At 34.6% G+C, this 12,485-nt stretch overlaps 1 protein-coding gene across 1 annotated transcript in view; it reads left to right on the top strand.

Moving 5' to 3' along the window:
* The window catches only part of LOC111052701, a 44,485-nt gene extending 34,298 nt beyond the window's left edge, over window positions 1–10,187 (top strand). Inside the window, exon 3 of the mRNA XM_022339452.2 lies at window positions 3,748–10,187. Coding sequence (XP_022195144.2) covers window positions 3,755–7,786 — 4,032 coding nt within the window. The 5' untranslated portion in view covers window positions 3,748–3,754 and the 3' untranslated portion in view covers window positions 7,787–10,187. The remainder of the gene's footprint in view (window positions 1–3,747) is intronic.
* Window positions 10,188–12,485: the final 2,298 nt, after the last annotated feature.

Below are 12,485 nucleotides of genomic sequence, written 5' to 3' on the forward strand. Positions count from 1 at the left end.
GCTATACACGGTCAGTATTACATACGACAATATTTCTTATTGTATTTTTTCTTTAGGGCTACTTTTGTCTATAAATAAAAATATAAATCTAATTGACTTGATAATGACATCATATATAGCTAAAAAATTTTGTGACTAAATAATTTTAAAAAGTTATTATTATTAAACGAAAATCCAAATTAAATGCTGTAATTCACCCCGAAGACTTCTGCTACTGCAAATTTTGACAACAGGGTAAACAGCTAGATGGAAATTCAATGAGCGCTACTATTCAAAAATTATTCGTTAATCAATTATTTCATAATTATTTGTTAAATAATTTAATAATTATTAGGTTTTGAATATAACATACCTTATAGGGTATAAACCTAATATGATTAGGTTTTGATCAGTAGTAATTTTTGAATAATTATTTGTTAAATAATTTAATAACTATTTGTCAAATAATTTTTGAATAGTAGCGCTCATCGAATTTCCTTCTAGCTGTTTACCCTGTTGTCAATATTTACAAGTAGCAGAAGTCTTCGGGGTGAATTACAGCATTTAATTTGGATTTTCGTTAAATAATAATAATTAATTCATTAGCATTTGAATAATTGCAATATCTCAGTAATTCCATCTGTAGAATTTCAAAAAGGGTACTTAGTTTTCTATTTTTATTCATAGACAAATTTTTAATATCATGAAACCAATGACATGATGCAAATGCAGTGGGCTACTGGAAGTGTGCTGAAATAAAGAAAAATGTATCATACATATCAAGGATATAACACATGAATGGAAAGAATTAAATTTTGTGGATCAAGTTTCATAATAAGGGTTGGATTGGGCATAAGGAATGGGATGGACTGATTCTAGAACAGGATTGAAATTATTGTTCTCCATATTCACAAGTAGTCAACTTTACTCACAGTAACTCAGACTTTTGTTCCATTAGCAAAAATTTAAGCTAGAATTTGGGAGATTAAATACAGGACATTCCTGTAAGAACATGATAGTAGAGAATATCATGGAGCTTAAAAGTTTTGTACACTCTTGATATCCGTGACACTTGACACCCAATTCTGTAATGAAAATAAAACGAATTTTGCCCAGTTTGGCACGGAAACCTCAAGGAAATGTACGCTTCATCCATAAAAGAACAACAAGGGACGATAATATAATGATACGTTTAGGTATGTTTTTGTATGAAAACTAGGGCCTTGTTTAATATTGAGTGAGGTAATTTCTAGAGAGCACCAACAAATGACATGTATGGGTTAACTGTATTCTCGAAGCCAATAATACGTGTTTGCAGCCTCTATTAAATGAATGTTTTCGTTTAGCCGGCCGTTTTGAAGCTAACCACCGTTGTTCAACAGACATCAACATCTGTCCAGCTCGAGATGCAAACATCTCCCATCCTCTGCGATCGGATGCAAACCAGAAGACCCAGTCGCATTAGCATAACCGTTGCATGGACTGAAGGCAGGCCCTGTCCCATCTCCCATCCAAAGTGGATCGATTGCAACTGTCTAAAAGTCACCAGATTCAATTCATCCAACTCGAAATCCGTTCCCTCAACAGGACAAAATTGAAGCAACATAAATCCACGAATGTCGACTTGTCTAAATGACCAATGCCTCCCACGTTCCCACATAACAGGCCGTTGCTTCTGCGAAACTTCAATTTCCGTCAATAGATTTGCTGGTCAAGTTATAAATTTCCCTACTGACTATAGTGAGATTCTAGTTATAAAGTCAGTGGAAAAGATAGGACGTAAGTGTTTCCAAGTTTCATATTTCCACTGTCTTCTGTAGTAGATAGCTGTGATTCAAGTTATATATCAACAACAATATTATAGAATAGAAACTTCATTTGTTACGAAAACACAGACAATATACAGATGTAAATTATTGAGATATTGCAATTATTCAAATGCTAATGAATTAATTATTATTATTAAACGAAAATCCAAATTAAATGCTGTAATTCACCTTTTGCTACTTCAAATTACGCAAAAATGTTCCAATTAATGGTGATTTGAGTGTGATATTTTTGGCTTTTATTCTGTTTCTAACCGTCAAAATTTAAAATTCTTAGTTTTCGTTGTTTTTTAGTGAAAATGGACTAAATTTTAGGAAAGTGAAGCTTATGTTGGCGTTACACTTTCATGATCATATGAGCAAAAGGAAACGTGTTACACTGGCATGGCTAGGCCTACTGCATGCCCTTGAACGTAATTAAATCTTCAGCGAACTACTTTTCATGCCTACCCGGGTGCACGAGAACTCTATTCTAGTAATTGAAGAAAGAAAATTTCTCATAAGAGCTGATGTCTCTGATACTGGTAACCAGTAATCCAAACTTGCAGAACAGTTTTCTACTCATTTAGTTTAGTTTTTTTGTCATCTCCCGATCATATTATTGTTTATCATGATTCGTGCCCGTTGATAGATGGATAAATTGATAAACAAAAGATGAATAAAGCTGTAAACTGTTGATACTTTATATACCATACATGAATATATTCTGAAAACCTAATATCATTTTTCACAACCATCACTTATCAATTGTTTTTCTCGATTGCTCTTCAGTTGTTAATTCTGCGTCAAAAAATGCATTAGTCGAGTGAATTAATTATTCAATAATGTCCATAAATTGGATTCCATAATTACTCATTTATGAAGAGAGCATTTCAAAATCTGGGGCTTCGAATATTATCAATTAGAACATGATAGGTACTTATGTATGTAAATGTTTTAATATCCAAGTGTGAAGTTATTTCAGCTGAACTGGTAAATTTAAAATCAAATGGTGTACCTAATAATTGTGTTAAAAACAGGTTTATAGTTTTGAAGGTCTTTTCAAAGTACCTATTGTTTTAAAATATGTTCTAGAAACATGAAGCAATTCATGATAATAAATCATCATATGCTACAAGATGTGACATGGCATGAGATAATCTAAGAACTCTGAAATATTTATTACAATTTTTGTTGATCACTGTTGCCAACAATTGGATGCAGTGCAACAAATTTCACAAAACACACAATATAACAATGCTTTTATCTCGAATTTACATTCAAACGTGATTTTCAATCATGTATTATTGTCACCTGATATAATACAAAATCTCAGTTGAATAAATACATATTATCATAGATTAAGACACAATTGTTTCTAATTGTTCAATTCTGTGTTGTTGTGAAGGTGATGTTGTAGTGAATATTCATATTAAATTGGAACTACTTGATATTGTCGAAACCACTGATTTATTGGAACAATCTGAGATATTACTTTAGGTTGTTACACCTTTTACTTTTTAACACCATTTACACCAACATAATATAGTATCTCAAATTGTTTTAATAAACGAGTGGTTTTGATAATGTCAAATAGTTTTCATTCAATAATTAATGTTGAACAAAAAGAGTACTACCGAAACCGGTATCTCGATTTTTAATAAATCTGTGGTTTGACAATAGAATATAATAGAATTTTATTGATAATTATTACAAGGCTATTTCCTATTGTAGCATAAAGTTTACAAACCATTTTTGATTTACAGTACTTAGATTTAACAGTATGTAGTCTTTCAATTCAGTATGGATAACTACGTCAAGATCACATTCACAATTGATCAGAAAGAAATTATTGATATATGGAAATTTTCTTTGATAAAGTTGATAAACATGTTGGAATAGTAGGCTATCTATTTATTTTTGAGATTGAACCATTGGTAATTTTTGTTTGTCTTCTTTACAGATTGAAGATGACGTGCAACTGCTGCTCACCAGTGGTTGTTAGCATCCTGCTTGTTTTCACCACAATTCTGAGTTCAGCATTAGTGGAGTGCTCTGCAAATGGCACCGACATCCAGGAGGCATCGGTGGAGGAGGTTCCGAACCCCACCATGACCATAGAACGCGCTGACGTCACGGACTACCGGCCACCGGGCTACTACCCGTTCCACAACGGAGAGCCGTTCTTCATGGAGAAAGACCCGGTGACCGGAGTGGTCGACTTCAACAAGAAGACAAACGCCGTCACGTCGGGATATCACAGTAAGTCAGTGGAGTTCACGTCTGCCTCCAAGCAGGACAGAGTGTTGGACGAGCAGAGAGCCAACAACAGCACCGACAGTGATTATTACGAAGATGAAGAGGTGGCCATCGAGCCTCAAGACTTCAAAGAGGACGAAATCGACAGAAAAGATGGCAACATAGAAGGTGATTCAGGTTACAGACCTAATGATCTCTTCAAAAACAACCCTTACAAGATTTCACCAGATCTCCATCAATTTCTCAACCTTCCAGTTCATTACAGCTCTAGTGATAAGTTCCCACTGATTTCTAGTTCGTATGCTAACACAAAGATTCAAGGAACTGGTGGTAATAGAAACAACAGCAACGGATACAGCAACCACAAGTATGTGACAACAAGTAGCACTCAATCACCATCATATTACACAATGTGGCACACATCGTCTACTAGCACACCAAAACCAACAACAACTCAAAGACAAGTCACAACAACAACAACAACTCAAAGACAAGTCACAACAACGACAACAACAACTCCACCCCCTCGCAGCACATCTACTACCATCAAATACTACTCAACTACATCAGCCAAGGATCCATATTCTGAATACCAAGAAGGGGAAGATCTCGCTTATTCAGATTACGACCTGGAATATGACCAGCAAAGTTCGTACACTCAACCACATAGTACTCCATCAACTGTATTGTATTCTAAGTACCCCACTACGTACCATGGCAAAGTTACAACAGGCAAATCAACTACTATTAAAATGTATGATGAAGAGACAGAAGATGATGTTAGCATAGTAACATCATTACCAATTGATGAGTATTTCTATTCTAAAGATACAGCAAGTATTAGTAGTAGTAGTAGTAGTACTACTAGTAGCACAACTACACCTTCAACTACGATCACTACCACACAAAAACCAACAACAGAGCAACACAGAGAGACTACTACACCTGTTCGAACCACACAGACAACAACAACCACTTTCCTGCCAACCAGTAGTTCATCAAAGCCAAGTACAAAAACTACAGAAAGACCTACAACTATCAAGCCAATCTCAACAACTCAAGAAGACTACAAACCAATCCAAAATAATGTTTACAATAATTATTATGGATCTCAGGGCTCATTCAGTCCAATGACAGAAGAACCTTTCAGACCAATATTTGGACCAATTGAGTCCTCACCGTCATCACAAGTTCCTGTAAAACATCACCAACACAATGAAATCAAGTCTACAGCAAAACCTTATTTCGAATATCATGCACCAGTTCAAGAGCAACCTATTCCATCAGCAAATCAAGGGAAAATAGAATTTGTTGAAAGAATCCCTGTTGAAGAAGAAGCAAGTACTGTATACAAGAAACCTCCACAGCATACACAAATTCAAGAGCCTTCAAGGCCACAGCCCTCTTATGTTTATCCAAAATATCCACAAGAGAATGTGAATAAGCCTCAATTCTCAAACCAGAATTCAGAACAAACTCATATTCCTAATGAAAATACAAATATTAAGCCTTTGCATGAAACTACACACTATGGAAGACCTCAGCCTACAGGACCAATTCATTCAGTATCTAAAATTCCACCAGCAGAAGCACCAGCCAGACATCCTCCTCAGAAACGTCCACCTTTCATACGATTACCAGAAGATAATCAGTCACAATTCCAACTTAAAAAACACGCAAATGTATCAATAGTTAAAATCCCAAGACCAGAAATCCCCATGCAACCTCATCAAAGACCGATTCCAGGTCTTGTCTCACCTGCCCACAATAAGCAGCCATCTCAACAAACTGTTAAATTCAACACTCCACCTAAACAGGATAATCATTATATAAAGATCCCAATGAACCAAGAGAATCCTAGTTATTCTCTCCAAACATCATTCTCTATTGGCTCGCCTTCAGAGCATCCTGGAGACAAGGATATACCTCTCTCTAGGCCAGGACAGGGTGTAGGAGTAGGACAAATTCTATTTCCAGATGATACACCAGATCACAGTCTGACTGCATCATCAGACGGCCACAAAAAAGAGACAATTATCAAAGGAAGACCACAAAACCCTCGACCTTACATTACCACAACTTACAGTCAAAACATCAATCCTCAGTCTCAGCCTTCTCCTATTCTACCACAGAGGCCACAGAGAGTTCCTATTCCAGATTTGAGGCCTCCTAAGCCAGGTGGTGATGTGTATCCTAGGCCACATTGGGAAAATCATGGAAAACCTCCCTTGATTTTCAATTCAAACCAAAAGCAAGAAATACCAGTTTCTTCTTTTTCAACAATGAACCGAGTAAAACAGGAGCCACCACATGGACAAAGGCATGACCTTCCCAATATTCTACCTCAGTTCAGGCCAAATGCGAAAGTAGGTGTGAATGAGTACCCAATGAATATAGGAATGCCCAATGAGAGGCCAGTGAGGGAGCCAATGGACACATTGCAGCCGCCTCCTCTTCCTCAGCCACAACATTTGAGGGCAAACAGAAATGATGATGATGTGAGCTTCCTTTTCACGGAGGATACAAGTATGGAAAAATCTCTCAGTGAGAAAAACTCAACAAAGTCTACATACTACGCTAGAAATGGACCACAAGCAACTAGCAGAGTGACCACCTTACAAATGATGCAGCAAACGCCGGCCAGGAAAACATTGTTGCGAACAGACTTCCATGACCATAGAAAGGACAGACCAGTATTTTTAGTTTATCCTAGCAATGCAGGTACCAAGCCCAGTCATACCAATGAAGGGGTAGTTGTGGTGGGAGCTCAAGGCCCGCAAAAACCCCTTCCACCATCAAATTTGGCCACTGATCTGGGAGGTGATGATAAAGATTCAGACCCATTTCCATTAGATGATGATAAGCATTTTTCAATTGGAGGTAGGGACCGAGTTGATACTCCTATCCTTAAAACAAAAACACCAAATAAGCCAGCTGTGAAAAATGAATTCCCCTATGCCATACTGAAACCACAAGAGAATATAATGGCTGAAGAAAGAATTTTGACAAACAGTGCTGTAACTAAGGAGTACAATGCTTTCAGTCCAACAGTTTCAAGTAGTACCGAAGAAATTAAAGATCATGACTCTGAAATAAACATAATACCCTACCTACAAGACTACATGCCATTTGCTACAAAGAAACCATCAACTGTAAGACCTTTGCCTAGCATTCCGTCTCAGCTACTGATTGGTGAAAAAGTTTTTGAGAATAAGAAAGCTCCATCAACAGTGAGGCCTATTTCAGTTACACTGAATACAAAATTGGGGAGCACTACATTCAGACCGGGAAACCCCTCAGAGCAAACAAAGCCTGTAATTATGTCAGCTCCAAGTCATCACCAAGTAGCAATGACAAGTGGCGATTCTGAATTTACTGTGGGCGCAATGATGAACTATCAGAAAAACACTGTCAATCACAGACCGGTTGAGATCCAGCCGCAATCCTCCTCTATTCAGCCAAAGCCAATCGATTTGGAGCCTCCGTTTCAAGCTAGTTTGAGTGCGCCTCAAAGTCAAGGCTGGACAGTTATCAAAAAAATTGAGAACAAATCCGACATTGAGAGGCATGACAAGGAGCCAGATACTAAAAGTGAACAAATAAATACAGATAGTAAATTCGATTTTGATAACTTTAAACCAGAGCTCTTTGGGGGTTTCAAGCCAATACTACCTCCAGAATCTGAAGCGAAAAAATCGTCACTCAAAGAAGATGGCATGTTGTCATCCGAACTAGAAGAGTAGGCCTACTTGTAAAAATATTGTGATATTCAATAATATGAGATCAAGTTTTTAATCTAATTCAATGCATTACATATCTGTTATACTTGAACTATGATATTTTTTCACAAATGATTTAAGTTCCTGACGTGAATCGGATTTACTTCAGGAAATAATATTGATAATAGTATTAAAATATTATATTTTCATATTCTTGGTAGGTTGTTGAATATGAACAGTATTAGAGAATCTAGTTTTTGCACTCTTTTAAGAGCAGAGAAATTTGTTTAAAAATTGTTGATTGATTGCAATTTTTTAAATGTGCAGAAAAGTAGATAGTGTATTTTTACTTCGCAATTTCGTTGATACTGATACTTGTTAAATACGGACAATGTATTCTACTAGTAAGTAAAATTGGAGAAAATAGAATGTTTGATGCCCGAGGGAAAAATGACATTTCTTCAGAAAATATTCTGATACTCATTTCAATGATATCAAATTACCAATCGGGCAGAGTAACTTTAAAATTCTTAAATCTAAGTTCGTATATTTTAAGGAGTGAATGAATTTGAATGTGTATTGGTGAATATTATGACCTAGTAATTTATTTATAGAGAGTCGTATGTATGATGTAAATACTCTAGTTTAGGTGAAACTCATGTGTTTTAGAGACTATTAAATTGTTAAGAGAATGTAAGATGTAAATGTAAATGTTGCCAGTAATACAGTATAAAGGAGAATGACATGTGAATAATTACAGCAGTCATAACATTATGAAATATATCGACCACGATATTCCATGAAATCAATCAATAATCGAGCATAATTAATACTTTTCACAACTGAATTTATTTGAATTCACGATTTTACTCAGATTTTTAACTTATCTAAAGAACTTAATATATAAATTTATAACAAATATTTCTGGCAACATTATCATTCTTATTCAAGTACTTTAAGAGCTTTTACACAACTATTTAATGAGATTAATAATTGTAAATATTAGGTGATGTACAAGTTAGTAACAAAGTATATTTTATCATACTTATACATAATATTTTGATTATAAATTAATTTTTCACTAGGTACTACTAAGATTAGTTCTCCAAAATTTCAAATTCAGTTCTCAGGTTGATTCATAATTTATTGCTTCTTTATAAAAAACCATTAGAAAATGTTCAAATCAGCTCATATTAAACAAAAATTGATAAATATTCTAATCTTCAGATAGCTATGAATGAATTTTATACTAACGTTGTCATTATGGGAGTATTTTATCATGAAACAGAATTCATCATGTAATATTTCTCAGTACTTAAAACAGTATTTTCTTTCAAAAATGATTTCCTACACAGTTTAGAAAACAACTTCTTTGAATACATCAAGATTAATAGTCTATCAGAATCCCATCTTCATTCATAAGCATTAAGCAAATTAATTCACATGAGCAATTACATTGCTCATTGAAATGATTGCAAAACTAGATTATAACTGAATTTGTATTATACAGTAGCTGGAATTTTAATGATAGATAACAGGGGAATCATAACCATTTATAAGATTATATGTGAGACACAATAATTATAATATACTGTAATAATTTGAGTATTATATTTTAATTATCCGATTTAAGCTTGGCTAAACTCGAAATTTATTTACATTAAGTTGAAGTACAGCTGAATAACCAAAACTGTTATTAGGTGCTACAAGCTTCGAAATTATTCAATGTCAAAGTTGGAATTAATATAGTTTAACCGGATTTGCATTGTTTGAAGTTAACAGATTTCGAAATCTTATCCACAGATTTCGAACCACAATATTATGATAGCAGCTTTAATTGCAAAACACTAAAGATTAATACTAAGGAAATTCAATCCTATATAATATAGTCATCAAGGTTCCATGACATTTGAATCTGTAAATTAATCAGTAATTCAATCCTGAAGGGACCCTTTAAAATTGTCAGTTCCTTCTAAGCACAACGAGTCAAACTTGATAAATGTGAGGATCATCAATTGGACAAACCAGTATTAATTCTGCCATTTTTTCGTCTGGACTCGATCAATTTATGACAAAAATTCAAGAGATAGATAGTCATAATTGATTTCAGCTTTGACACAATTTGAATGATTGAAAATGGATTTTAGCTTATTTTGCCGAAATGTTTGATGGTGGTGGAAAGCAGGGAAAGTGTGGTAAGGTCCTCGATACCTTCAACACAACTATGGGTTATTTATAGGTTGTGGTTAGCTTTAATCCTTCATTTAAGTATTGTAATTTCATGCTAATGAGTCATTACCATAGTTATAAAAGTTTAATTAATCATTTGAAATACATGTATTTTTAAATATTTTTATTTCATGTAAGCTTATTTATCATATTTTAATTTGCCTTATCTAATAATATAATGATTTCATCAAAAAAACAATATAGTAATATATTTTTATGAAACACAAATTGAATAAAGATTTTCTGTAATTATCCAGCCAAAGCTGCTATATTTTTTTACTTTTATATTTCGAGAATAATATCTGTGGTGTACAGAACTTAAGATGTTTGGGAATGCATCCTATTGTCAGTTGAATTATTTATGAATATTGATAAAATACATAATTTATTTATTTAACTGAATTGCTATGAGTTATTTCGACCATTTCCTTTTCACTCACAATAGTTTCTATATTCAGGTCCACGTAAATATGGCCGTGGAGAAAGATAGGAAAACAGCGTTGACGATTTTCTCTGCCTTGCCAATGCGTTCTAATTCAAAGCGCCCTAGACAGTACAAAGATGTGAATCTGAATTAAACAAAAGGTGTTGAGTTCGATTCCCAGACCGGCGAATAGTACATTTTTTGATAGTAGTTTAGAACTCTCATCTGAATTCCTTTAAAAGATTATACCTAGAACTAGCCGTCAGGCTCGCTTCGCTCGCCATATCCGTCTAGCAAGGGGGCTCCGCCCCCTGGACCCCCGACTGGATCGTCCAGAAATGAGATCAGCGGGCTCGCTTCGCTCGCCTAGATTTTTCATTCGAGCATGCTTCATTCCATCAGAAAGTCAAAGTACTGAGAAAACGCAGAAAAGCTGAGAAAAACGCTGATTTTGGTCGTATCTTTGATGAAATATTAAAGTCACCTCATCACAACATTTTTAGACCCTACCTAAACCTTTGTCTAAAATTTGGACATTTTCTGTCTATTACTTGATGAAAGAACTGAGAAAACGCAAAAAACGCTAATTTTGGGCGTATCTTTAACGTTATTGAAAATTCCTTCTAACACAACATTATTACACCCTAGCTGAGTTCCTGTACTAAATTTGAACATTTTCTGTTCATTTGTTCTCGATAAAGCTGAGAAAACGCTAAAAAACGCTGGAAAACACAGATTTTGGGCGTATCTTTAAAAATTTTTCCAAATCCGTTCTTAGTGCGCCTCTAAAGGGCCAACTGAACATACCTACCAAATTTGAACGTTTTTGGTCCGGTAGATTTTTAGTTCTGTGAGTGAGTGAGTCAGTCAGTCAGTCAGTGAGTGAGTGCCATTTCGCTTTTATATATATAGATGGGAATAATAATCTCACTGTTATGGTCACTTCCACCAACACTAATATGTGGAAATCAATCTTCAAGCGGCACCATTTTGTGTACGTTATATAAAATATTACTGTGTGCATAATCCATTACCTTGAGCATAACCTGATGTTGGTTATCACGGTATTGGCAGTGCCACCCATATTACTAGCCTATCAAGGCACAATTTTTATAGAAAGCAAGTTGAACAGAGTATATGCTTAGACATGGCACGGACGTGATGAAATCAAATGCCTACTAGCGCACAAAGTGGCAAAATTTAATACTGAAGTCAACATTATGCTCCAAGTAATCCAAGAAGAGTTCATCTACCGGATTATAAGATCATCTCCAAGAGAGATGTGGAGAGATTGATTGATTGAGTACTTTATTACAATATATACTGGCTTATACATTTATATACAATAGCTTACAATAAAGCAAAATTATGGATGAATTTACATAATATAGACTAAGAAAATAATTATTGAACTGTATATGATATGAAAAAAGTAATTTGGTATAACTATAGATACTGTGATTTTGTTATGCATCTACATAAATTGGCGGAGCTTTGGACATATCAATGTCCATTCTTCGGAAAGAATATTCGAAGTATCCTTCCCACTAATTCTCTACCAAAACGAGATGTGGAGAGAGAGAGAGAGAGAGAAAGCGATCGTTTTTTAATATACAACCATTTGTGTACATAGGATAGACAAAGGCGCAAGCCACATCTCTTCTCTGTTTGTAGTGGTTTCTGTGATATTGGAACCTAATAAAAATCCTCTATTATACAAGGTTGCACCAAGCAAGATCAATCTAATACAAAATCAGTATAATGCTATTAGCATCATTTAATACAATAGTTTGTTGCAATCAAGCATTAGTTGATAGTATATATCTATCATCAAAAGATTGATTTTGGCTTATATTGTCGATGAAGTTTCATTGGTATGAGAATTTTGAAAGAATATAGTACCCGAAGATTAATTACATAGATTCTTGATTTAAAATAGGTAATACATCAATTTTCTTCCAACTTATGGAAGAGTACTTGACAGCTTAACTATCTATCTATTAATAAACAATTGATATAACTAAGCCAGGCAGGTTTTTGGAGAATTTAACAAACATTAAATTTTACATA

Source organism: Nilaparvata lugens, chromosome 2, assembly GCF_014356525.2.
Source record: "Nilaparvata lugens isolate BPH chromosome 2, ASM1435652v1, whole genome shotgun sequence".
Classification (NCBI taxonomy): domain Eukaryota; kingdom Metazoa; phylum Arthropoda; class Insecta; order Hemiptera; family Delphacidae; genus Nilaparvata; species Nilaparvata lugens.